The sequence below is a fragment of the Kogia breviceps genome, chromosome 13 (assembly GCF_026419965.1).
Source record: "Kogia breviceps isolate mKogBre1 chromosome 13, mKogBre1 haplotype 1, whole genome shotgun sequence".
Lineage (NCBI taxonomy): Eukaryota > Metazoa > Chordata > Mammalia > Artiodactyla > Physeteridae > Kogia > Kogia breviceps.
Window position 1 is genome coordinate 89,382,140 of NC_081322.1, and position 26,085 is coordinate 89,408,224.

Below are 26,085 nucleotides of genomic sequence, written 5' to 3' on the forward strand. Positions count from 1 at the left end.
GAGCCTGCGGACACCAGGGCTGCTGTCAGTGTCTTAGCACTTTGAGGACCACTGCTCAGGGGCTGGTGACCCCCAGTGGGGAGGGGTACACGTGGCCCTCCTGGCGCACGGGAGCTGAGGGCACATTGGGGTTTAGGGACACTTAAGGGACGGGTGGAAGAAAGGGACCCAAAGGAAGGGGCCCACAAGGGAGAACCACGAGGCAAGGGGGAGCCAGGGGCCTGACCCACCACCGCTAAAGGGAGCGGGCATTCCCGAGCGGGAGTGTGGTCCGCGCTACGGCCGCTGCTGAAGCACATCAAGCTGAAAACGTACTAGGAGGTCATGCAGGGGATCTAGCAACACGGAGCACGTTTCCCTCCTTACAAGAGCGGTTGTGGTGAGATCGAAGCGACCAGAGTAGGTCACAAGCGGACAGAGAGGGCTGGGGGTGGGAAGGGGCGAAGCTGGCACACGGGGACGTCCCGACGGGAAGGCCGGTCAGCCCACGGCCAGCAGGTGTGCAGGACCGCGGGTGGGGGGATGCTGGCCTTTTGCCACCCGCTTGAGTCAGGGCCAGGAGCCTCCCCAAGCGCCGGAGCTGAAGGGTCAATACTCTCAAGAGTGCAGTGGAAACCCCTGATGACGGGTGAGCAACTTCTAATAACGTGAGCGGGAGGTTTGTGAAAAGAACCTGGAGACCACAAGCAGCAAGTGTATCTATATTTTTGTGAACGTATCATTTGTATACTACACATTTATAGATTTATAGAGAGTACATCTGTGTGTGTTTATGTATACGTACAAATATATATATGGAAGAAAAAGTAAGTACTTAGAAGATCTGACAGTTTATCTCCCGTTCAGTTCCATCCTTTCACAGCCACCCAGCCAGGTGACCTGGCCTAACCAAAGTCATAGTCACCAAGTAGCCGAGGGGGGCAAGGGCAGGACTCCGCCCCAGGTCCGTGGGCTCCTGGTCTGGTCCTTTTCTCATCCTACAACGTGACCACACTCCTGGCCAGAGCCAGTGCGGTCACGAACGGTGTGAAGAACGGTCGCTGTGCGCTCAGGAAGGGAAGCACCCCAAAGTAAAATCATATGAGAAGCATCACAGGATTAGGGCGACATTATGCCTTCGAGGAAGGAGTGTGGAGGGCTCTTTCTGTCGAAGCAGTCGCGGCTGTTGACATCGTAAGGCCTGGGGCATCTCTAGCCCAGTAAGTTGTGTTTCCCAGGCTGTGCTCCACAGAAAACCGAGGGCTGGGGAAAGCTCCCAGGCGTTGCCGGGGCCGCTGCCGGCTGCTGTTCCGCAGGTGCGTCAGGCACGGCTGGCCGGCCAAGCAGCCCCCCACCCTGACATTTTTAATCCCCCCTGGAGCCACTGCATCTGTAGCTGATCGACAGGCCGGGTGCACACTAGTGCAGAGCCTCACACAAGGCCAACTTGTCATAAAACAAGAGTAGCTTTGTTTAACTTTTAGGAGATTATAAAAGATAGCTATGATTTCCCCCATGAGACCATGATTTAGAAAATGCTACCCTCAACTGCAGAACCAGGTGTGAGATGGCGAGCTGGCATTTATGAGACAGAACTGAAAAGCTTCCTGCTTGTTTGAAAGACACAAGACTAAGCATCACCTTTTGGCTGTACTGACCTCCAGTCCCTCGTCTGTACGGGCAGTAACAACAGTAAGGAAACAGCGACCCCGAGAAGCTGCCTGACCGATGGTAGGTGCACAGCTCTGATGAGAGGGGAGGGAAGGAGCAGGAAGTGAGGTGCCGGCCTTCACCACGGACCGCACCGTCCTAACGCCTGTTAGAAACAAACAGAGCACTTCCTCCTCCTCTGATTCGCCACGGAGCGATGTCATTACAGCCATGATTATGACTGAGACATTTACAAGGTGAACTACAAATGTCAAGCAGAAGTCTCCAACCCTTTGGGTTGCTTGGGTTTATAATTACGAGGACGACTCTTAATGCTGCAGAGCAAGTCGCAATGACTTGTCAATTCATGAACTGACTACTTCTTTTCATGCTATTTGTCACTAAATGCCACTAAATTTCCCCTTCAGTTGGTGAAATTATCTAAGATATTAGTGTTAGCCATCTGTTATTAAATCCCAGACATCTGTAATATAATCATCACCCAATGATTATAGTTATTTTAATATTTTTAGGATGACTTGAGTCTTAGCTAATTATTTCTTAAAATATGATTACTGCATTAGTAGTTTAGATTTCTTTGGAAATTATAGAAAAGCATGAGGAAGAAAGAAGGATCACCTGGGATCCTAGAACATAACGAACAGGCTTAGGAATTTGGGGATTTTTTTGCCTGTAAATCTTGTCAGTTTTGGTTGGGGGATGGGAAGTAAGTTGTAGCTGAATATGTTAAAATTTGGGGAGAGCTTTTTCCCTGAAATTATTGTTTAGTTTTTTCCCCAGGTATCCCCAAAGGAAATTTAAAAGTATGACCTCGATCAGAGGATATTCCTAGCTCCACATTTGCCTCTGAATACTTAGCTAGTTTCCACTGAAGGGCTACACACAGACTGGGAGAGACCGTCCCACAACGACAGAAATATAGGAATGAGACTGTACTTGTCTCTTTCGTGACTGTTCAAGGAGGGAATGAAAAAAAGCGCAGAGGTTGCACTGTGCTTCTTTTCAGTTGTAGGCATCTCCTCCGCTACCACCACTGTTCTGGAACCGTCCCTTGGTACCCCACCTGCCCCGTGGGGATGTCTGCACCCATCCTTGTGACACGGCAGTCCTGATGTGCCTTCTTTTACCCGCCCCAGGTCTGCGATGGGGGTGGGGGCGGAGAATGGAACCCCGGCCCTGCACAGACGTCCACACCCCCACTGTGGCCTGACCGCAGGAAGAGCCCTAACCCGGAGCCGAGTTAGTGGAGGTGGAGGCAGCTCAGCTCCACGGTAGAACTTCTGCCCCTGAAAACAGACTGAAAACCCAGATCCCTGCACTCGATTCCCCTCTGCTGCACACGTTTGTTGACGTCACCCATCCCCCTCACCTCATCAATCTACCAAAACGCAAAGTACATCTGTGACCATCAACTCATACGCTTCAGGATTCAAGGCAGAGGCAAGAAAAGATGTGATGAAAAAGACGCAGCGAAACAGAAAAATCACCCTTATTCCAAGGCTCCAAATCCTCAGAGGATCAACGTGGTCCTGGATGAGAAGATTAAGGCATGGTCATTACAGGCAAAGCAGAAGAGAAGCCAGCTCAGGCGTCCCTTTCAAAATTCGAAGCGGAAAGCTACTTCGTGACTCAGCTGGGGACTGTCTGTCATACAGGACCGTCTCAGCCAGGCCTCCGCTCGCCAGGAATTCCGGAAAAGAGGCGAGGCCGGGTTAATATGCCACCAATATTTATTGAGTGGCCACCGTGTTCCACGCACACCAGCAGAGTTTTAAACTAAGTTTCTTTTCAAAGGGTTAAGTTTGAGTCACCACCTTATTTAGTTGCATATTGAGGTATCTGGCAAAAGAATGGATTGTTTCAGAATTTATTAGGAAGTAAAACAACATCAGGGCTTCCCTGGTGGTGCAGTGGTTAAGAATCCGCCTGCCAATGCAGGGGACACGGGTTTGATCCCTGGCCTGGGAAGATCCCACATGCCGCGGAGCAACTAAGCCCGTGCACCACAACTACTGAGCCTGCACTCTAGAGCCCACGAGCCACAACTACTGAGCCCATGTGCCACAACTACTGAAGCCCGCACGCCTAGAGCCCGTGCTCCGCAACAAGAGAAGCCACCGCAATGAGAAGCCCGCGCACCGCAACGAAGACCCAACGCAGCCAAAGATAAAAAACAAATAAATAAATAAATGTATTTAAAAAAATAAAAAAACACCAAACAGGCACAACACAAACACACACACACCCGATGTCAGGCAGGCGGTGGACAGGAGCGTATGGGGCACAGGGCCTGTCCTCACGTCCGGGCACAGCCTTGGCCTTGCTTTTCGTCTCCGTGTAAGGCTGTACGTCTGCCCTTGTCTCCCCTGGCAAAGCCGCAGTCCGGCCTCAAGCCCTGCACAGTGGTGACCAGAAGACCGGCCTCGGTCTTCTGCTCCAAACAGCAGGAAGCTGAGGGAACCGTTGCTTTTTCTTTCTTATACAGTTCCACCCAATCAGTAGCTCGCCGAAAAACCCACTCTCTAAAAAGGGCACGTGTGTTCATTCCAAAGCAGTAAAACAAAAAAAAGGAGAAAGAGGGGAAAGACCAAAACCACCCTTACAGGGGCAGAAGCTGCTCTAAAGAAGCCACCCTTCCATCCTGTGCAGGGTGAGTGCTTGGGCAAAGATATGTCCTCCCCTTGGAATTTTAACCTCCTCTATCTCCTTTTTAAATTTCTTCTTATAAAATCAAATAAAGGGTGAAACCATAATAGAGAAAGAGGAAGTTCAATAAGCTCTTAAACAGGAGGCCAGTGGGGGGGGCGGATATCACATGAAAGATGCAAATGACTCATCGCTGTGTCAGCCAATCAGCAGCTTCCACGACATTCCTGGTAACATACCATTCTATTTCCTACGGAAGTTGTAAGGAGCACCTGCTCACACCCCAGCAGCTAAATCTGTGTTAGGACTTTAAACAGGAGCCCCCCTAATACTCTCAGTTGGTGTAACAATCTGTTTAACACAGAGTTTTGCGAAGTCTTATTAAAAATACATATGGAGAGAGAGGGGGAGAGAGAGGGGGAGAGAGGGGGGGAGAGAGAGGGGGAGAGGAAAACTCTTGTGATTCACTGCTGTCTTAGGACCTTTTTCCTACTTTCAGGGTGCTCCCAGGTCTGATTTGTGGGTTCTATCCTCAGTATAAGAAGGGACTCCTGCTCATCATATTCAAGGTGGATCTGAAAACACGGCCAAGCATTTTCACCCACTGGAGGGCTAAGAGTCCTAGAGGGGAGCAGGCCACCCCCAGCAGCTGCCCCTGGGCTCCCAGAAGCCTCGACGAGGACGTGATCCAGGCCTGATGGAAACAACCACCCTCCTTGAAAAGCTTTCCAGTCCCAACCGTGGCTCTTACAGGTCACACCTCGTAGGCCTGTCCATCGATTGCAGAGGAAATGATGCCCAAGGGCCACGCATCTCTATCACACCCCAGTACCCAGTCCATCACCCACCAGAGTCCTTTTATTTGCCTACGTTCACTTCTGTGACCAAGAAAAGAGCCATGTGCTCACCCTGAAACGTCCCTCCTGTTCGCTGTGGCTGGTCTAACCGTGGATCATGGTGACGAGTGGAACGGTGCGACTTGATTTTTCCAACAGACACACAGTTCCTCACACATCTGTGTGCTTCCATATAAAGCCAAATAAAATTTTGCTAAGAATCACCAGCTAGAGCTTAATTATTTTTTCCTTGAACAGGTTGTAAACTAGCCCAAGAAAAGGTTATGAGAAAAGTATAAAAGGTCAATTTCATGCCACAACTCACTTTGTTTCCTGAGTTTACTAAAATTAGGACGCAGTTCAAAACAGTCCTGACATCTGTCTAGTCACTTAGCTAAAATAATTAGAACCACCTTGATTTTATATAGCCATATAAAAAATCATTAATCTTTAATTCTACCGACACAATTGTTATGTCTAATAAGGAAATTTAATTCATACAAGCTGGCAGTAACGAGGACCTTTTCTTCGACCAAATTCTTCGTGTTGGGCTGTGGATAAAAATACAATCAGACCCAGAGAGGAAAAGCCCAAGTATGTAAAAAGTAAAACGCTGGCATTCAGTGATAAGCATTGTTTGCACGAACACCAGCAACGAAAGGCAAGCTTGGCCGCTCGCAGCCCCAGCTTCCTTTGCTCCAGGAATACAGGTCCTGGAAATACGGGGGCTCCGCACAGCCCCTGGGGACCCCAGGCCCATGGTGAGCTGCTGAGAAGCCATCACTTCTTGGAGCAGCTCCCGACCTGCACGGGTTCCAGGTGGCCCACCACCAGACAAGGCTGGTGAAACAGGACTGTTAGAAAGATGCCAATATGCTGAAAACCAGGAGTATTTCTGTCTAGGAGGAACAGAACGGAGTCTGATGCAATCACGTAAATTAAATAAGCCTGACCTGAACCCTAGCTTCCGTGACCTGTTTGGTAGCTACAGGGAACGGGCCCTGCCGTGCCTGCTGTGCCTGCGGGGAACCTGTAGCCCTGACAATTACAGGTGCCTCGGCTTTGCTAGTACACGTAGCATTACTATTGCTGGGATCACGGGAGCTGGAGGAACAAAACACCCAGAAAACCGCCTCATAAAATTCCTTATGTATAATGTGAGTATTCGAACCAGACAGCTGCTTGAAATACTACGAGAAATCTACCTCCATCTAAAACAATTCATTCTAGGCCTAATTCCTACAAAAGCTTCTGATGGACCCTGAACATGCACGCGGTAAGGTCCTGAAGCTGGCCGGCCGCCAGCCCACCAATCCCCAGGCAGACAGCATGCAACGCCCGGCATCCCAGCCCCGTCTTGCTCTGACATCTCACTTGCTGCTTTTAACGCCAGCATGTTGTGAAGGCGCGTCATAGAGTTTTAAAAGAATGGCTGCACGTAAAATCACATATATTATACCCCCAATGGCCCACAGACTCAGAATAAAACTCTCAGTCCTTCTGGGAAAGCAGGATGACTTTCCCAGTTTGACGCACAAGGCAGACCCCTGCCGTACGAAGACGTTATTACACAACTCGCATTTCTGTGTTTCACGCAGAACATCAAAGAATTTAAATTGTACTGGGTAGGGCTGTGCTCTTCTGAAAGCACGCCACAGCTGGCTCTGCTGGACTTCGGGCAGCGTAAAATAACCCCCCAAAATTGAAAAAGACTTCAGGTTTAACATCAAAAAAATGTAACTGATATTTGCTTGGAGGAAGATAAGCCAACGCGCGAGAGCTACTTACCTCAGCTGACGAGGCTGCCTTTGTCTCAAGCGAGGTCGGGTCACACTTGCCCTGTGGGAGCAGAAAGTGAAGAAAATTCCTTTAAGTCACAGGACGTCATTGACAGTAGCTCCTGAGTGAGGACAGTTACACAGACACTCACCAAGCCTGGCAGTTTTTTGTTTCTAAACATAAATCTCCACATGATTTTCAATAATTTGAGGAGTTTCACTAGCTTTCAGGAAGCCCTTCAGTAAACACCGAAAGAAGGGAACTGGCAAACTTTTGTGCAACTTTTACGATTCAGCCAAAGGAAGTGATGTTCCCATCACCAACCTCAAAACGCAACCAGAAAAAAAAAAAAAAGTCACTTGTTAATCTCCAGACGCACAGCATTTGACTAAGGAGCTGTGCTTATCATCAGGGGCTGGGCTAACGTCTTAAGGTGACTTCAGGGCCCTCCATCCTACAGAAGGTGTTCGTTCATTCCAGCTACAGGGCAGAAGAATTCTAATCTGTAAACAGGCTAAGGGACACCTAATTAAAATTCCAATCATGTTCAGTCTTAGGGGTTCAGCCTAGAGACACACACGTCGAGGACACCCTTCCTCTTCCCAAGCCTCTCTTCGGCTGGCATCAAAGTTTGAAATAACCTGAAGATTTTCCTTAGGAACGTGGCTTTAGGGTGTGGAGAGCAGAAATCACGCCTCTGCCCACGTCTGCACACACGACCTTGTGGATGTGCGATTTTCATTTTCTGCGTTATTACTCATTTCTCCTCTGTTCTCTGTTCCTGGGCTCAAACCCACTAAAACACGAGATGGAGAAAGGGGCCACATTTAAGTTAATCTCTTTCACCCCTGACTAATAATGGTGGCTCAAGGGTCAGAAGACAGAGGGGCCGGATCTGCCCCCCTCATGACTTTGGGACACACTCCTGCCTAACGGGAGGTAGAATGCGGGCCCTGGGGGGACTCCACCGGGAGAGAAATCTGCACAGAGGCCACTACCATCCCAAGCTCACCTGCAAGGGTGACACCGCCTCTGTGTCCCGACTGACAGAGGACAGTTACCTGCAAGGGCTTTAATTTCTTTACGTTCCTGGTTCTCCACACTGGATGCATGTTAGAAACAAACTCCCAGATCCAATAAACCAGTGCGTCTGGGGACAGAATCCTGGCCCATCGGTACCTGTAACACCTCCAGGTGCAGCTGAGTGCAGACAAGGCTGCGAGCCCGGGTCCTGCTCCCCTGTCCTGGTTTTTTGTCCCCCAGCTGCACGGTGACTGCTAAATGGCGGGAACACGTTTCCTTCTACATGATTTGCTGCTTGTTTTTGCAGCTCGTATACCAGCCTGCACCGCACGGGGCATATAGGGCCAACGTCTATAGTGTTTCCACCCACGGTGTTTCTCCCTCCTCAGCAAATGCTACCTTTCCTTCTGTGGGAAGGAAACCCCACGCGGTCCAGTGAAAGCGACCCCACCGCAATCACCCACCCCTGGCGGGGGTGTGAGGCAGGCCCCGTCATGCTGCGGGGGCAGTGCTGGCTCAGGGACAGGCATGAAACCCACAGCAGGGGGGGCCCGCCCCGGCTGGAGCCACTGGTGGCCACTATGCAGATGCTCTGAGTCTGGAGTTTGTCACCTAGGAAATGGGCCTGGAATCAAAGATGGAGAGAAAGTCAGCATCCTACTGACAGTTTCGAGACCTTTGGATTCAAACCTGCCAGAAGCCATCTCTCTTCAATGACAGGAGCTGATAAATTGACAGCTTTGCTTAAGCCAGTTTGATTTGGTTTCTGCAACTTGAAAAAGGGTGAGCCCTAACGCCACATCAGTGATGTGTTTACAAATGAATGCCTAATAGCAAGAAATGGGGGTCCCCAAAGCACCACAACACCGTGCACTCACCCATTACCTTAGCCCACGGCCAACCCCCAAGGGCCACCTTCTCATGCGGGGTGCACCCTGACCCCGGCCATCTCAGAACCCAGGGCCTGTACACACAGGGCCCTCAACGCTTGGGGGTTCTCCCTGAAAAAGAGGAGTTGCTAAATTCTGCATATTCCCTCCTTTAGAATCACTAACCCTCGTTCTCATTTTTCTGGGTCCCCACTTTGCAGATAAGGTTTAGAGAACTGAACAGGGGAATCAGGAATGACTTAGAAATGATGATCCTCCAGTCCTTCCGCAGCCACCCTCGCGCCGCTGGGCCCTCCTCTTCCTCCCGCTGCTCCCGAGACATCCCCCCTCCACTCCACGGTCAGCCAAACGCAAACGTGGGTGCACGGGGCAGGGGCTCTTTCAGCGCCAACGGTGAAGCCCCAGGCCTTAGTACTGCGGTCCCCGGTGCGGTGGAGAGCACAGGGTGTCTTTCCAGACCCAGCTCCTTCCCCTGAAGCATGCATGCAGGTGGCAGGCGGGGTGGAACACGGAGAAGGCCGTGGGACGGTGAAGGTGCTCCCAATTCCCCGTGACACCCCCGGCTCGGGGTTTTCTATTGGCCCAGCAGGAAATCCTGACTCTCAAGCGGTCCGTGTTCCTCTTCTTCCTCTTCCCCAGAGCCCATCCTGTTACATCCCTGCCACCTTGTTCACGTCAAAATGTGTCTAGCGGGCTTCCCTGGTGGCGCAGCGGTTGAGAGGCCGCCTGCCGATGCAGGGGGTGCGGGTTCATGCCCCGGTCCGGGAAGATCCCACGTGCCGCGGAGCGGCTGGGCCTGTGAGCCATGGCTGCTGTGCCTGCGCGTCCGGAGCCTGTGCTCCGCAACGGGAGAGGCCACAACAGTGAGAGGCCTGCGTACCGCAAAAAAAAAAAAAAAAAAAAAAAAAAAATTGTGTCTAGCGTGATTTCAATACCATCACAGCTAGCTCCACGAGGGAAAGAAAGCTCGAGTGCGGTGATGTAGGACCCTTCGTACAGGTGGACTGAACTCCAGGTGTATTGTGTGAAGAGGAAACTTGTTTCTTCGTAGGAAACAAACCTGGGCAAGCGACTATCGTTGTGTTTTCCTGGTTTGAAATAAAACATCAGAAATTTCTAAACAAATGATCAATGACCATGTTGGGAAAAAATGTAGCTTGAATATTTTCGTAAAGCTCTAGAAAGCAGTCGTGTGCCGCGGGACACACGTGAGAGGCATGCGCCGCTGCGTCCACGGTGTTCGGAATTTCTCGTCTGGACGACGAAGCTTTATGTGATCTCTGTGGGTCTTTCAACAGCAGCCTTTACGTATATACAGCTGACAGTCCCGTTTTATAGTGCAAGAGGGGTCTGGCTCGCTCCCCGACTCCGTCTACTAGAAGACTGTGTGTGCAGTCCTCAGAAGCCGCATTTAGGTAGGTAAGCAGTTGACAGAATGAATCCGCTCTTACTTCCTAAATGAAATTAGTACCTGGGATTGATTCTTGGAGAGCTCGGTCCTCTCAAGCCAGGATTTGGCTGGCGTACTGCTGACGCCTTTAACAAATGTGCACGCAGGTGACGGCTGCCGGCCTTGGAGAAGGCTGGCCTGGCCCTCACCCTCCTGCCTGGCCCCGCCACCCGGCCCACCAGCCAGCACTGCTGAACGCCCAGGAGATGCAGCAGACCAGAGAGTGCTTCCGGGCACCAGGTGCTGGGCAAGTCACTTAACCTCTGTGCCTCGGTTTCCTCATTTGCAAAGCTGAGATGAGACAGTGCCTGCCGTCTGGGGGAGCTGGGAGCGAAGAGCTGTACATCTTAGGCGCCCAGCACGCAGGAGCCTCGGTCAGTGCTGCCACGGGGATGCTGTAGGAAGATGAAGGGGCTCCCCAAGCGGAGAAGTAGACAGGGGCCCCAAGACAGCCCGCCCTTGTCTGCGAGCACCGCCATCCGTTCTGGGATCGCCGAGGAGTCAGCATCCAGGGGCTTGAGCAGAGCTAAGGGTCCTTTGTTCCACCTGCTGGCTTGTGAAGGTGGAGCAGCAAAGCAGAGACAGCAGAGGGCACCAGAGACACTGGTACACAGGACTGAGTCCCGCTTGACCCAAAGACCGCGCTGGACACCACCCAAATCCTACTCCTTATAAACAATGACACTACGAGTCAATGTTAGGGTCTGTCGTTTTGGAACCCTCTAGAAATTACCAAAACAGTTCACTTAACCTGTTGGATAAACCGTTCCTCTGCTGTACTGAGTCTTCAATGTCTTTGCGTGGCGGTGGCTTTAATGTCCACATCCACCCCTGCCCCCCACACAGCCCTGCAGCAGGGCCTGCTGTTTTGGGGGCGTCTGTGGGTCCGCGTGTCCTATAACCCTCGCTCGTCGTGGTGGCTTCTCCCGCCCAACCTGCGTCGTCCACCACGAGGTGGCAGCAGAGGACGCAGCCCGGGAGAACCTCCTGCCTGGGCAGCTGCTGCCGGACAGGCCTTTGTCCTCGGCCTTACCGAGGCTCCCGGGAATAAAGCGCCGCCTTCACACGCGGACCAACTGTAAGGAAGGCAGGGCTTGTTCTCCGTAACCTCTCCTTTAAAGACCCTCCTCTCCCCCTTCCCTGGGGACCCAAAGCTCCAGAGATCCGTGGGCTGTGTCTGGGTTTCCATGGACGCTAAGGGGTTAGCAGGTGTGTTACAGTGTCAGCCAAGAAACCGGCCCTCTTCAGCCGTTTGCTGGTTTCTGGGCTGTGACCTGTGTCCTTTCTAGATAAAACAAAGCAAGGGGTGTGTCACTAGTTGCAGGGGAGGCCAAGCCCTGACTGGATGGGAAAGGGTGCCCCTCCTGGCAGCTGCGGCTCCCTCCCCTCTGCACCGGCTCTGGGCCAGTCGGAGATAAATGGATGGAGAGCCGTTCAGAGGACATCTGCCTCCAGTGAGAAGCAGATAAAGGTACCCGAGGGCTATGTCACTGTGCGCACTTAGAGATGAGGGAAAACACAACAGAAAGTGGCTCAGTGAATAACGGAGTTGTAAGAAGAAAGCAAGGAGAGGTGAACCCACGGGGGCTGAAAAGGGTGCCCAGGGGGCTGGACCACCCCTGGGGTCTGCAGTCTCTTTAGATTTTTTAAAATTTTCTACACTGAGGTGAATTTCACATAAGATGAAGCAATTACAATGTATAATTTGGGCTTCCCTGGTGGCTCAGTGGTCGGGAGCCCGCCTGCCGATGCAGGGGACGCGGGTTCGTGCCCCGGTCCGGTAGGATCCCACGTGCCGCGGAGCGGCTGGGCCCGTGAGCCGTGGCCGCTGAGCCTGCGCGTCCGGAGCCTGTGCTCCGCAACGCGAGGGGCCAGGACAGTGAGAGGTCCGCATACCATAAACAACAAAAAAATTTTTTTTAATTTAAAAATAAAATAAAATGTATAATTCAGTGGTATTTAGTGCATCCATGGTGTTGTGTAACCATTACCACTATCCAGTTCCAAAGCAGTTTCATCACGTTAGAAGAAAACCCCATATGCATTAGGCAATCCCTCCCCACTCCCTGCCCGCACCCAGGCCCTGGCATCAGCAGTCTGCGCTCTGTCTCTGCGGATGCACCCTCTGGAAATTTCACCTCAGTGGAATCAGACTGTGAACAAAAATAAAGGAACCTCATTTTATTTTATTTTTATTTTTTTATTTTATTTTTTTGCGGTACGCGGGCCTCTCACTGCCGTGGCCTCTCCCGTTGCGGAGCGCAGGCTCCGGACGCGCAGGCGCAGCGGCCACGGCTCACGGGCCCAGCCGCTCCGCGGCACGTGGGATCCTCCTGGACCGGGGCACGAACCCGCGTCCCCTGCATCGGCAGGCGGACTCCCGACCACTGCGCCACCAGGGAAGCCCCAGGAACCTCATCTTAAGTGGAGCTGGGGAGCCCTGAGGGGGCAACTCTCCCTCGTTCACCAGCCCTTCATCACCAGCAGGAAGAAGGAAGATGAGAATCATTTCGGCGAGGAAGCCACTTTTCACCCTGGAATTTCACCTCCTGCTCTGAGAAGAGAAGGAAGATCTGACCCCTCCCTCTGCCCCAGCGACAAGGCGACAAGGCGCTGTGGCTACCGCTGGCAGCCAACGAGAAACCGCCCAGCCTCAAACTCCAGGTTCTTCCCTAGTAAACCTGGGCTCAAAACAACCCTCCCCAGTTTCCTCCTAAAACCTAATGCAGGCCAATCTTCCCCTTGCCTCTTTGGGTCTGGCTACGGTTTACCACAGCCTGCTTCCCTCAAGCTGCGTTTCCTCTGCTCTCCCCGAGTAAACTCATTTTTGCTCAAATAAAATTGTTCCTGGCTCTCCCTAAGGTTGACAAGACAGTATGTGGCTTCTTTCACTCACAGCATCAACTCTTTGAGGCTTGTCCACACTGTAGCCTGTGTCACTACCTCATTCCACGGTCTGTACACCCCATGGTCTGTTTATCCACTCCTCTGTGGGCGGACACTTGGGCTGTTGCCACCCTTGGGCATTTGTGAACAATGCTGCTATGACCTTGCATGTACATGTATGAACATCCGTGAGTATGAATAAACACGCATGTCCGCATTTGAGTCCCTGGGTATACATCTAGGAGTAGAATTTCTTTGCTCCTACAAACGGTGTGAGTGTGACAAATGGTACCCAACGGCAGCTGGTGAGTAGTTGGAGAAACAGGAAATCTGATACCTTGCTAGAAGGAGAATAAATGAGTTAGCCACTTTGCGGAGGAATTTTTCAATACCAAGTTAATTCGAAAATGCACATATCTTGTGGTGCAACAATTTCATCTCTAAGTCTCTAGACCAGGGAGAAAAATTCTAGTGTATGTTCATGAGACATACAAGATTTTCCGCTGAGCACCGCGTAAAAGAGCAAAACAATGGAAGTCATCTAACTTGGTTCCTTGGTAGGGGAACAGAAAAATAAGCTGGTATTTTTTATGCCGTGAAATACTACCCAGCACTTAACATGAATGAAACAGAAGCACATGATCAACGTGAATAAACCTCAAAAATATCAAAAAGTTTTTTAAACAGTAAGTTTCAAAAGGGATCCATGTAAACATTTAAAACACACTTATCATTTATAACTACAAACTATTGTGGGCTGGGCTGTGTTCCCTCAAAGAGTCATATCTGGAAGCTCTAGCCCGTAGCACCTTAGAATGTGACCGTGTGGGGAGACGGGGTCTTTACAGAGGTGATTAAATTAAATAAGGTCACGTGGGTGCCCCTAATCACATACAATGAGACTAGGGCACAGCCACCCACAGAGGGACGCCCACATGGGGACACGGGGTGATGCCAGACATCTGCAAGGCAAGGAGAGAGGTCTTAGAAGAAACCAACTCTGCTGACACCTTGATCTTGGACGTCCAGCCTCCAGAACTGAAAGGAAATACATTTCTGGTGTTTAACCTGCCCAGTCATGGTGTTTGTTACAGCACCTCTAGCTGACGAAAGAGTCATGGAAGCCAGAGGATTCCTTTGTGGGTGAACCCAGAATAGCCAGAGAACTAGGTCAAAATATCCACTGCGTGTTTAACCATTGTAGTAATTAGACTTGAAATATAAGCCAATCCTAGACATTGAAGAGTCCCCTGGGATTGTCTTACGGGCGCTTCACGTGCTGTTTATAGCCTTTCTCTGCACAGGTAGAAAATACGTGCTTCACTTAAATACTCAGGCGTCCACAGCATTGCTTTGCAAGTCAGTTCTGCGTGGGCACCACACCCAGTTTATCTGACTCGGAAATGTCTTACGCCAAGCAATCAACACTGCTCGTTCAGTAACACACGTGGCCCAGGGCCACCCTGTCCAAATCACAGCCGCTTGGATGTCCTGTGTTGCTTTGCTACTACAAAGAGTCCATTATCTACTTATCATCGAATCCAACTAGAACATCAAGCTCCTCTCCCAGCCTCTGAGGGCGAGAAACCCGTCTAAGTAAACAGCACTGCAGGGCTGTGGGGCAAGCTCGCTCTCCTCACGGAAACACGAACCACCTCGCTCCTTCCTCTCTGCCTCCGTTTAAGAAGGCCGTGCCTTCCGAAGACCAATCTGTATCTGTATACGGATTAACCTGAGGGCAGAGGACCCGGGTGTGGAGAAGACCCACCTCTCCCACCAGCCTGGAAACAAGGGTATTTTGGACCAAGTTGGGTCTCAACTACTCTCCCAAAGAAACTAGACGCTATTTCATTCTTAACTGTCCACAAACTGATGGTGCGTTTTTGGATTACCTGAGATAATATGCGGGGCTTCTCCCGTCCTTGGAGTGTGTTCCTAGTTAACGCCCCGACTCCCGGGATCCCGTACACTCCTGGGTTTGGGCAGGCGCTCGGCCGGCAGGCCCAACTGCAAACGACGCAGGGGCCAAAGGGCAGCCTTCTTGCCGTCACAGGGCAGAGCAGCCAGGTGTGGACACGGCGTCTCAGATCAGAGAGGGGTCTGAGCCGGGAGCCACGAGACGGCGGAACACAGGAGGGGTGGATCCAGGAGGTTCCAGAGGCGGGCTCTTCCCAGGGAATCGCGGACAAGCGTCAGTTACATCCCTTACACCTGCCAGCCGCCTTCCCCCACCGAGCTTGCTCTGTTTCCACAAAATCTTGCTCATCCTCCAAGAGGCATGTGGCCTAAGCAATAAGATGTTTGCTTGAGTTGTTTTTCGGGAGCTTGGAGTCAGCGGTGCCCAGTTCGAGCTCAAGTTTGTTAAGACTGGTTGGGGCCCACGACCCGCCAACTGGGCACGCGTGAGTGTCCCCTCGGTGACCATGTGACGCCGGAAACGCCACCCTCGGAGCAGGCCAACGCTGCCGTGCGTCCCAGGAAGAAGCCTGTAGGTTAGCTGAGCCTTCACAGAACCCGACGACCTCACCTCTTTCTTCTCTCCAGTCACCTTTCCCCTCCTCCCCAGACCTCAGCTTTACGCCATAAACGCCAAGAGCCCCTCGCCTCCGGGGAGGTGGACTGGAGATCTGTCTTCCCATCTTCTTGCACGGCGCCCTCGCGAATAACCCCTTTCTCTGCTGCTGAACCTCGGCTGATGAAGCTGGTGGGGTACCTGGGGCCAGCATTTGGGGCCACTTGTCCCAGCCTCAGCACCGTTGACATCTGGGGCGCCGGGGACCGTCCTCGCACTGTAGCACGTTTAGCATCATCCCTGGCCTCTACCCGCCGGGTGCCAGGAGCACGTGCTGCCGCCGCCCTCGTTGACAGCCAAAACCGTCTCCACAAAGTGTCAGGCATCCCCCGGGCCGGGGTGGGGCAAGACCGCCTCTCAACGAGAACCAACCACGGCTTTAGGGGCAAGACTCCAGCCTGTCGGGGCTCCGGGCCGGGTCTGGAGGCCGAGGACCCGGGTATCACAGGAGACTCACGCCCACACATGGGGCCGGGGACAGGTCCTGGCCATGCTCCCCAGAACAGCTCAGAAGCCCCGTTCTAAGGCTGTAGCTCAAGGTCAGGGCCACCAGAAGAAAGCGTGACTGGGTTCCGAGGCCCAGGGAGCGGGGCCGGCCGCCGCGAACCATCCCTCAGCACGGGCAGGGCCCTTCCAGGCCCGATCCGCAGGGCAGAGGCAAGTGGCCGCACCGGGCTCGGTGGGGAGCAGCCAGCCGCGCCGACAGGGCCTCTCTGCCGTCGGGGACGGTCCCCACCGCTCAGCCTCGCGCCCGACCCAGCCCAGGGTGTGCACAGGGCGGGCTTGGAAACGTGCGCACGAACTCCCCCTGACGTGGGAGTTTCCTCAGCGGAGCGGACGGACACGGAGACCCGCCTGGGACCTGTGTGCTCGGCCTCGGCCAAAGCCACGCCGTCGGTTCCCGGGACGTGAGTTTGTGCGCCAACCGGGCTGGGCCACGGCGCCCGGAGCTCAGTCAGACACCAGCGTAGGTGTGAACGCGAGGGTGTTTTTAGGGGCAGCGCGGTTAAGACTGAAATCTCACTAGGCTCTGGGTGAAGCAGACGACCCTCCCTGAGGTGACTGGGCTGCGTCCATCAGCCGGGGCCCTTTAGGAGGCAGAGGTCCCCGTACAGAAGGAGCTCCGCCCCCAGATGGCGCATCCGGCTACGTCATCAACTGCCGCGGGAGCTGCCGGCCGCGGGGCCACACCCCGCACGTCGCGGAGCTGCCACAGCCCTCACAGCCGCGTCAGTCCGTTCCCCATCATGAACTTCTTGCCTGGCTCTCTGCGTACAGATATACACATAGGTCCCGTGGATCTGTTTCTCTGCAGGACCCTGACTAGTTCAGTCCCCTTCATTCATAAGGGCGCTTCTTGTTCTGAAATGGGAAGATTCTCCCAGTCCTTGTAACGCTCAAACCTTCCAACTCGACGTGAAATCTCCCCCTGCCCGGGAAGCTAGGGGAGGGACCTGGTGCTTTTTCTCTTTGACACTCTTCACGCGGCACCACCGACTAGGCTGCCTGGCCAGGTCAGACCGGCTCTGGAGGCCTCACCGCCATGTCAGGGGCTCTAAGGATGCATAAACACTATTCGCTCTTTTGCTTCATGGGAGCTATTGCTCTTTTCTTCTACTTACTATAGGGTTTATTATTTCTAAAGTAATTACCTCCTGAACACAATGTTCCAGAAAACATCTGAAGAACAGCAAACATATTAGATGCCTCCCTGCTTCGGTCCCCATGGTAACTCCACGAGGTGCGAACTCCACGTTTCTGATGATGGAACGAATACTGACAGAGGGTAAGAAATTTTCCCAAAGTCACACAGCTGGTAGAGCTGGGATTTGAACTGAAATTCAGTGAATTCCAAAGCCTATATTCTTAACCATTATAATTTGCTTCCAAGCATTTTGTTTTCAAAAGCACTTATGGACTTCCCTGGTGGCACAGTGAATCCGCCTGCCAATGCAGGGGATGCTGGTTCGAGCCCTAGTCCGGGAAGATCACACATGCCACCGAGCAGCTAAGCCCGTGCGCCACAGCTACTGAGCCTGCGCTCTAGAGCCCGCGAGCCACAACTACTGAGCCGGCGTGCCACAACTCCTGAAGCCCACGTGCCTAGAGCCCATGCTCCGCAACAAGAGAAGCCACCGCAATGAGAAGCCCACGCACCACAAAGAAGAGTAGCCCCCGCTCGCCACAACTAGAGAAAGCCTGCGCACAGCAACAAAGACCCAACGCAGCCAAATAAAGAAACAAAATTAAATTAAAAAAAAAAAAAAAGTAAAGACAAACAGAAAAATTTCCCTAGAATTCAGAGGAAAAGAATGTAGAAATAAAAACAACTATGGGAAAAAAGAAACTATCATGGATAGTTCAGGAGATGCAGGACGGGGATAATAAGAATTCCAGAAGCAAAAGTGAAAGGAATCACTAATTAAAACTTCCTGTCTTGAGCTGAAGTCTCAAGCATTCAGACTGGAAGGTCTCACTCAGGTTGGGTAGCAGAGAAGAGCCGCCTCCAGTGGATGTAAACGGGAATCCAAGTAACTTCAGAACCTCTGGGAGACATGGAGGTCCGAGGGAGCAGCAGTGACAGGACCCTCAGGCTCAGGGTCCTTCGGGCAGCAGGGGCTTTTTATTAAAAGTATGATTCACTATTGGTAAATTGTATAAATTGGGGTGATCTAAATACAGAAACATATGTAGATGCTGTTTCTAGGTGGTCCAAGTATGGACGTGTGAATACAGGTATGGAGATTAAAAGGCCCAGGGAAAAAGGTCATGAGATGAAGAAATACACCCACTATTATGAAGGATTATCTCTGCTTATTTATTTTTTGGCCGCGCTGTGCAGCTTGCAGGATTTCAGTTCCCCAACCAAGGACCGAACCCCAGGCACGGCAGTGAAAGTCTGGAATCCTAACCACTAAGCCACCAGGGAACTCGCTAAGGTGATTCTAAATGTTTTACTTACAGCTTTTTACATCTTTCACATTTTCTGTACTGCAGTATATTCCTTCTATATTGACGGAGAAAAGAAATATACATTACGTGTATCTATAAACAATACAAAACCCCCTTTGGCTTGTCAATGTCTTAAAGTCACAAAGCCAGATCCATTTAGGATAGACTAGAAGTCTGTAGTCCAAGCGAACCTGCAAATCCCAAGTGTGTGTTTTCATTTCCCTTGCTGTTCTATCAAAGCTATTTTATCATTATAATGGGAAAAATAAGGAAAATGTAGTCTTTAAATTAAAAGAACACAACACAGACACACATCAGCTGCTCTTACTCCAAAACCCTGCAACTAAAGACATCAAAAGTGGCTGCAAGGGAGGCTGACCATGACCAAGTGACATTAGGGACACAGCCCAGCAGGAAGGACGTCCTCCCCTGATCCTCAGTTCCTCTTATAGCCACTCATCAGACAAAACACACACCCTCATTTCCCAGGCTCCTCTGAGTTTTTCAGACCCCCTTTCCCTGCATGTGGCAGGGACCCTCCCAGATGGAGGCCCTCCTGGTCCCCTGCACCCGGCGAAGCACCCAGAGCTCCCTGGAGGAGCTCAGCGTTCACAGAGACCAACGGCTACACCCCAGGGCTGAGGGGCCACAGGTGCAAACTCAGGCACGTGTGTGCACCATGGCGGGACTAACGAACCCACAGAAAACCTGGAGGGTTTCCTACCAGAACTGGTGCTCGAGCCCGACAGCCAGGCAGACTGGAGCAGGGCAGGTCCCAGCAGAGGGGAGAGAGCAAGAGAGGACAGATCGGGGTCAAGGGCTCGGTTCATGTCTTATGGACTAGAGATCAAGGAAGGCATAGGATGTGGGAACAGCATCTGGTGACCTGCTCGGAACCCAGGGGCTGGTATAAAGTTTATTTTAAGCTGAAGACATTTGAGATTCAACAGATGCAGAAAAAGGTCTTCTCAGAGTTTCCCTTATCAGACTAAAAGCAGAAACTTCTGAGAAATTAGGACAGCTTCCCTCTTTAGGGCAGCTTCTATTCCCAGGGGAGAAACCAAGACAAACCTACAATAAGCCCCCTCTCTGGGGAGTTTTAGAGCCCTGATGAAGATGGAAAGAGCACTCATACCTTTACGGTAAAATGTTATCACGAAACCTATTTATCCTTCCCAAACAAACCTGTTTGTTCTTCCCAGTGGAGCCTTTTCTTTCTCCCCCTCTTTCCTCTAGTAAGTCAGGTATCAAAGGCCCCAATTCTGATCACTCCTTAGAATGACTCATCACTGAGCACTCCACATGTATGCTTGTTGCAACTGTAAAAGAGTTCTTTCTCTTCTCTCGCCAATCTGTCTCTTGTCAGTTTAATTCACAGCCCCCCAGTCCTGAACAGAAGAGTATATAGAGGAAAGTTGTTCCTCCCCTACACTGCATTCCACTCTCCAGGGCAGCGTTGACAGCAGTTCGAAAAGGGTGGGTCTCGAGCTCAGACTAACCAGTCATGGCACAGGTCGGTCGCTCTGAACAAAACTGAGGATGAAGGCGGAACAGCCCACGGGTTGGCAAGAATCAGTTTCCCCGATCACGGGCGCCGCTGCGGCATCTCGGTGCACTCCGAGTCTCGCGGCACCTCTGTGTGCTGGGGAGGGGCACGGGCAGGTGGAGCTCACAGGACAACCTCCCCGTCCAGGAGGCTACGTGAACTGAGTGGAGATCAAACCGCTGGCTGAATAGAACTGCGGGTGGCTTGTCTATTTCCATTCCGCCACGTGGGCTCTGTGTCCGTCGCAGGGTAGCTCATACCGCTGAGCACTGAGGTGTGCTTGCCAGCCTTCAGAGCACCAGTTCCCTGGCCTAACGGAGTTGACGGTTACCTCATGTTATCTCCGGCAGGCAGGCCTGCCGCCACCTGAGGTCCAAGCCTATGACAGCCGCACAAACCTCTGCGCGTGTGTGTGAGCCCCTCACCACTAAACGTAGGCGACTCTGGTATTAGGACTCAGTCCCCACCTCCGAATCATCCCCAGTTTGACGCAGACGGTCACCTGCAGGGCTGTCCCAGAGGCTGTGCTCAGACCCGACTGCCCAGCGCTCCGGGCAGATCTCCTCCTCGGTGGTCCTCAGACCCGGTCAGTGTACGTGCAGAGACCTTCTTAGGGGCACGTGGCCTAAATACTTTTAGAGCAGTTGTGTATGAGTTCCAGATCCTCAACTCTCTTCTAAAAGTTATGTAAGAACTCCTCCGGCCAGTTCCCCCTTTCCACCTGCCCCTTCACAATCTCTGCTTCCACGTTTCAACATAAAGGTACACCTCTCACCCCTCCCCAAACCTTCCTCTGGGGGATGGAAACCTCCTGAGTGTGGACAGAGCTCCTGTTTGAAACACGAGCAGCTGACTGCACTCAGATGACCAAAGAACCAATCTTCTAGCAAGTCTGACAGTTTCCAATTCTTTACTTTCAACAAATTTGAAGGAGAATTTATTCAAATTTTCAGCTGATAAGAGCTTTAGAAATAATCCTTTGTAAGAATCACAAGGTGATTTTTGGCATCCAGCTTGGAAGGAGCTCGAAACAAATCCTGACGTTATTATATCAAATCTTTTTCCTTTTCCATCTTTCACTTCTGTTTATGTGACCACGTGGCCTCAGCTCATAAGAATGAAAACTAGAGAAAATGCTGATGGCTTGGTCCTTCTCAGTGTGGCAGCGCTCTGTGGATACATGAACCTGGGGTGCTGTCCCTGTCACTCACATACTCTGAATTTCCCATCATTTTACTTGTTATATTTAATAATTATCAAGTTAAAATATTTTATTTTAATCAACTGTATACCAATAACTATAATAATTCAAAAGAAACTTGAGTCTTGTGGTTACAGAAAATTAAATTTAAAAATCAATTTCAATTTATGAACAGACTTTTTTCTGCCAGAATATAAGGAATAAAAGACTTTTTTAGCAAATATCCATGTATATCACATTAGGATAAATTTCTAAGTGGCAAGTGGGGTGGAAATATGAATTCAAGGAGAAAAAGGAGTCACAAAACATTTTTGCCTGTTTAGAGAAAAGCATTTTCATGTATTTTTTCAGAAGAATCACGGTAGGTTATCAAATTGCTACAGTATTTAGATTCCAGGGGAAACGCTTAAGAGTGTTGCAATTGTTTTACTTGGAAATACGAACGTTTTTAAATGTCAGAAGATATCCCCTTTGTAACTAACAAAACTTACTGTTAGATACAACTTTTAAAAGGGTTATCTGCGGGCCCCTCCTCTCACGCCCAGCTAGGGAGACCCCTCTGTCTGGTGCGGGATTTGCAAAATCGCAGCTCCACTGGCATTAGGGGCCCTACAAGACCAAAAGACAACCCTCAGAATGAGAGAAAATATTTGCAAATGAAACAACTGACGAAGGATTAATCTCCAAGATTTACAAGCAGCTCACGCAGCTCAATAACAAAAAAACAAACAACCCAATCCAAAAATGGGCAGAAGACCTAAATAGACATTTCTCCAAAGAAGACATACAGATTGCCAACAAACACATGAAAGGATGCTCAACATCACTAGTCATTAGAGAAATGCAAATCAAAACCACAGTGAGGTATCACCTGACACCAGTCAGAACGGCCATCATCCGGAGAGGGTGTGGAGAAAAGGGAACCCTCCTGCACTGCTGGTGGGAATGTACATTGATACAGCCACTATGGAGAACAGTATGGAGGTTCCTTAAAATACTAAAAATAGAACTACCATATGACCCAGCAATCCCACTACTGGGCATATACCCTGAGAAAACCATAATTCAAAAAGAGTCATGTACCAAAATGTTCATTGCAGCTCTATTTACAAATAGCCAGGACATGGAAGCAACCTAAGTGTCCATCAGCAGATGAATGGATAAAGAAGATGTGGCACATACATACAATGGACTATTACTCAGCCATAAAAAGAAACGAAATTGAGTTATTTGTAGTGAGGTGGATGGACCTAGAGTCTGTCATACATAGTGAAGTAAGTCAGAAAGAGAAAAACAAATACCGTATGCTAACACATATATATGGAATCTAAGGGGGAAAAAAAGTTCATGAAGAACCTAGGGATAAGACGGGAATAAAGACACAGACCTACTAGAAAATGGACTTGAGGATATGGGGAGGGGGAAGGGTAAGCTGGGACGAAGTGAGAGAGTGGCATGGACATATATACACTACCAAACGTAAAATAGATAGCTAGTGGGAAGCAGCCACACAGCACAGGGAGATCAGCTCGGTGCTCTGTGACCACCTAGAGGGGTGGGATAGGGAGGGTGGGAGGGGGTGGGATAGGGAGGGTGGGAGAGAGGGAGACGTAAGAGGGAGGAGATATGGGAACATATGTATATGTATAACTGATTCACTTTGTTATAAAGCAGAAACTAACACACCATTGTAAAGCAATTATACTCCAATAAAGATGTTAAAAAAAAAATCAGGCACTTGTTTTGCTTCTAGCAGTCTGGCAGTCTCTGATGTGATGAACTCGTTTAAATCCTGGAAAACATTTGTTTCAATTAGGACAACTCCTCAGGAGTTCTAGAAAAATATTTTAAGTCAGTGATTCACCTGAGTCCCAGATAGGAGTACACACTCTGGTGGAATTAGGCCCACAGAGTAGGAGTCCGGAAAAAAGGTTTTCGGTGATTCTGACACATTTGTGGCAGTGTCTGCCCTCAGCCCTCCCAGAACACAGGCAGGGGATGAGATGCAGCCCAGCTCCTGACACGGTCCATCTGCAGGTCCTGGTCCCCTGCTAAGTCAGGAGCTGTGAGCGGCTCCGTTTTTTTTTAAAAGGAAGGGGTTGAGAAGGGAAATATAAACTGTAAGACGTGCTACCAGCCAAATCGCACTTGACTGTATTTGCACAGTCAGTGTTCCTTCACCTGGGATGATTTCAAATTCCCTGCCCTTAACTTCATCCTCTGTCCCAGGGAAATATTTTACTTCATGAGAGGCACTGAAAGCATAAGCCTTCAGCTTGCTCTTAACTGCAAAGAACATTTATAATGTAAACTAACTGACATAAGATTCTTCACTTCAACTTCTAAACAGGAAGAATCCAGAAGGAATAAAACTTCGACCCTACCAAAGGAACTGGATACATGCCAAAAGTTTTAGATATAACAGAATTAACAGTGAAATTGAGAAATGAATGAGGTTCTCACGGCCTCAATGTCTCTACAGAAGAAGACAAGGAAAATAATTTAAACTGTGGATTTAGCACTTTCGTAAGTGGTTTTTCAGAAGTGTTGTCATCAGTTTTGTAATAATTTAGCTGTGTATCTTTTAAGGACACTTACTGTGTGCTTTTAAAGAAATTTAAAGCATTTAAAAGGCTCTGATATGCTAGACTTAACTAGCATTATCAGAGCTATAAAAAGCATAATTGAGGGCTTCCCTGGTGGCGCAGTGGTTGAGAATCCGCCTGCCGATGCAGGAGACACGGGTTCGTGCCCTGGTCCGGGAAGATCCCACATGCCGCGGAGCAACTAAGCCCGTGAGCCATGGCCGCTGAGCCTGTGCGTCCGGAGCCTGTGCTCCGCAATGGGAGAGGCCGCAACAGTGAGAGGCCCACATACCGCAAAAAAAAAAAAAAAAAAAAAAAAAGCATAATTGATAAAGCTATCGATCCAAAGGTAAAACACAGAGGATCCAGAGAAAAGAGAAATGAAAAAGAAGGGGCGGGGGGAGGGGAAGTAAAGGGAAAAGAAAGGTTTATACAACTTTTAATGAAACAAATTTTATTTTTACAATTATATTCAACTTTTAAACTCTAAAAATATTTTATATTAAAAATGTTTCACATACATATATTCACACATAATTTTAAATCAATGAGTATATTTGATTGCAAAAAATTTAATATTTTGAGAAATCAAGTTTGTTCAATTTATGTTTTATCACTTATTAGTTGTGTAAATAGTTCATAACCGATTAAAGGAAAAGGATTAGGAGGAATAATTATTTCATAGTCTTAAAGGTGTGCAATTTCAAAAAGCCAGGGTACGGTTTGGGGGAGGCGGTTTTCAGGAAATGTTTTTTTTTAAATCCCTCCCTAGACCTCAGCAAACACAGAAGAGAAGTGAATTAGTTCCAGCCAGTTGTAGGGACACTTTACTTTAATTTATTCACACACACAAAAAAAGAAAAACAGACTAGATAATAAAATAAGATTTCAAAATAAGACCCAGTCTTAGATTTTGGAGGGTCTTAAGTGCTTAAAATGAGGTAGAATTCTGACACCAGGAGATGGGGACAGTCCCACAGCAAAGCCGCCACCTCTGCTGGGTGATGACAGGTGCCAGGCACCGGAGTGGATGTTTTTAGGTCACCTTCTCGGGGGTGGGAGGGTACAGCAGGCACCCCCAACCCCCGGATGGAGAAACTGAGGCACGGGGCTTGGGAGCACTAACCAGGTGCGCCCAGCCCACCACTAACCCAGAAGGTTCCCTGGACTAATTACATCGGAGCAAAGTTTAACCAGTGCTTGGAAGCTTTACTAAGAAATAGAGAAAGTCAGACAAGCCACCTCATTAATAAAAACAAAATAATTTATTCCTATGTGACCATAAGGTTAAACTGCTACTTAAATTATAGTTACTGGGGCTTCCCTGGTGGCGCAGTGGTTGAGAATCCGCCTGCCGATGCAGGGGACGCGGGTTCGTGCCCCGGTCCGGGAGGATCCCACGTGCCGCCGAGCGGCTGGGCCCGTGAGCCGTGGCCGCTGCGCCTGCGCGTCCGGAGCCTGTGCTCCGCAACGGGAGAGGCCGCAGCAGTGAGAGGCCCGCGTACCGCAACAAAAATAAAAAAAAAAAAAATTATAGTTACTACTATTAAAGTGGTCATCTCTGTGATCAATTGATAAACAGTACCTAACAGGTTTATAAAATGATGAAATGAGACCAAGTAGCGCTATTTTTAAAACCTACATTGACTGTATGTCGTTTCTTTTAACCAATGCTCCTTAAATACTGGGTATTAAATCTGTCTCTTTGGCCCTGAGGTTTTGTACGGACTAATTAATTAGGGCCTTACAAAGAGAATGTCCAGAAATGGGACCCAGAAATTATTGTACAGTTTGACTACATATCCTCCAAAAGGAAAATCAAAAGTATGTGAGAAATGAAGCTTCCACTGGTGAAAGTGCAGGAGGAGCACTGAATGGTTTATCCAGCCCACTGGGTGCTACTTGCACAGGTAAAATGTGTTCACATTTGCAGCGTAACTGCACCGGAAGGTGCTAAGTGCACCCTTGCCCACAGCTCATAAAGGCTCCACCAGGATATGCCGAGATGCAGACTCAAGTGTCAAGTAACAGCCCTTCTATCTCAGACGTGGTTTTGTTTGGGAAACAGA

At 50.0% G+C, this 26,085-nt stretch overlaps 1 protein-coding gene across 4 annotated transcripts in view; it reads right to left on the minus strand.

Annotated features, from left to right (window-relative positions):
• RPS6KA2 (ribosomal protein S6 kinase A2) overlaps positions 1-26,085 on the minus strand; it is a 348,075-nt gene that overhangs the window by 284,389 nt on the left and 37,601 nt on the right. For 3 of the 4 annotated variants that reach the window (XM_067011135.1, XM_067011137.1, XM_067011139.1), the window contains one exon: positions 6,921-6,971. In XM_067011135.1, coding sequence (XP_066867236.1) covers positions 6,921-6,971 — 51 coding nt within the window. Of the gene's footprint in view, positions 1-6,920; positions 6,972-7,062; positions 7,137-26,085 lie in introns of those variants that run through there. The other variant, XM_067011138.1, reaches the window with a different exon arrangement.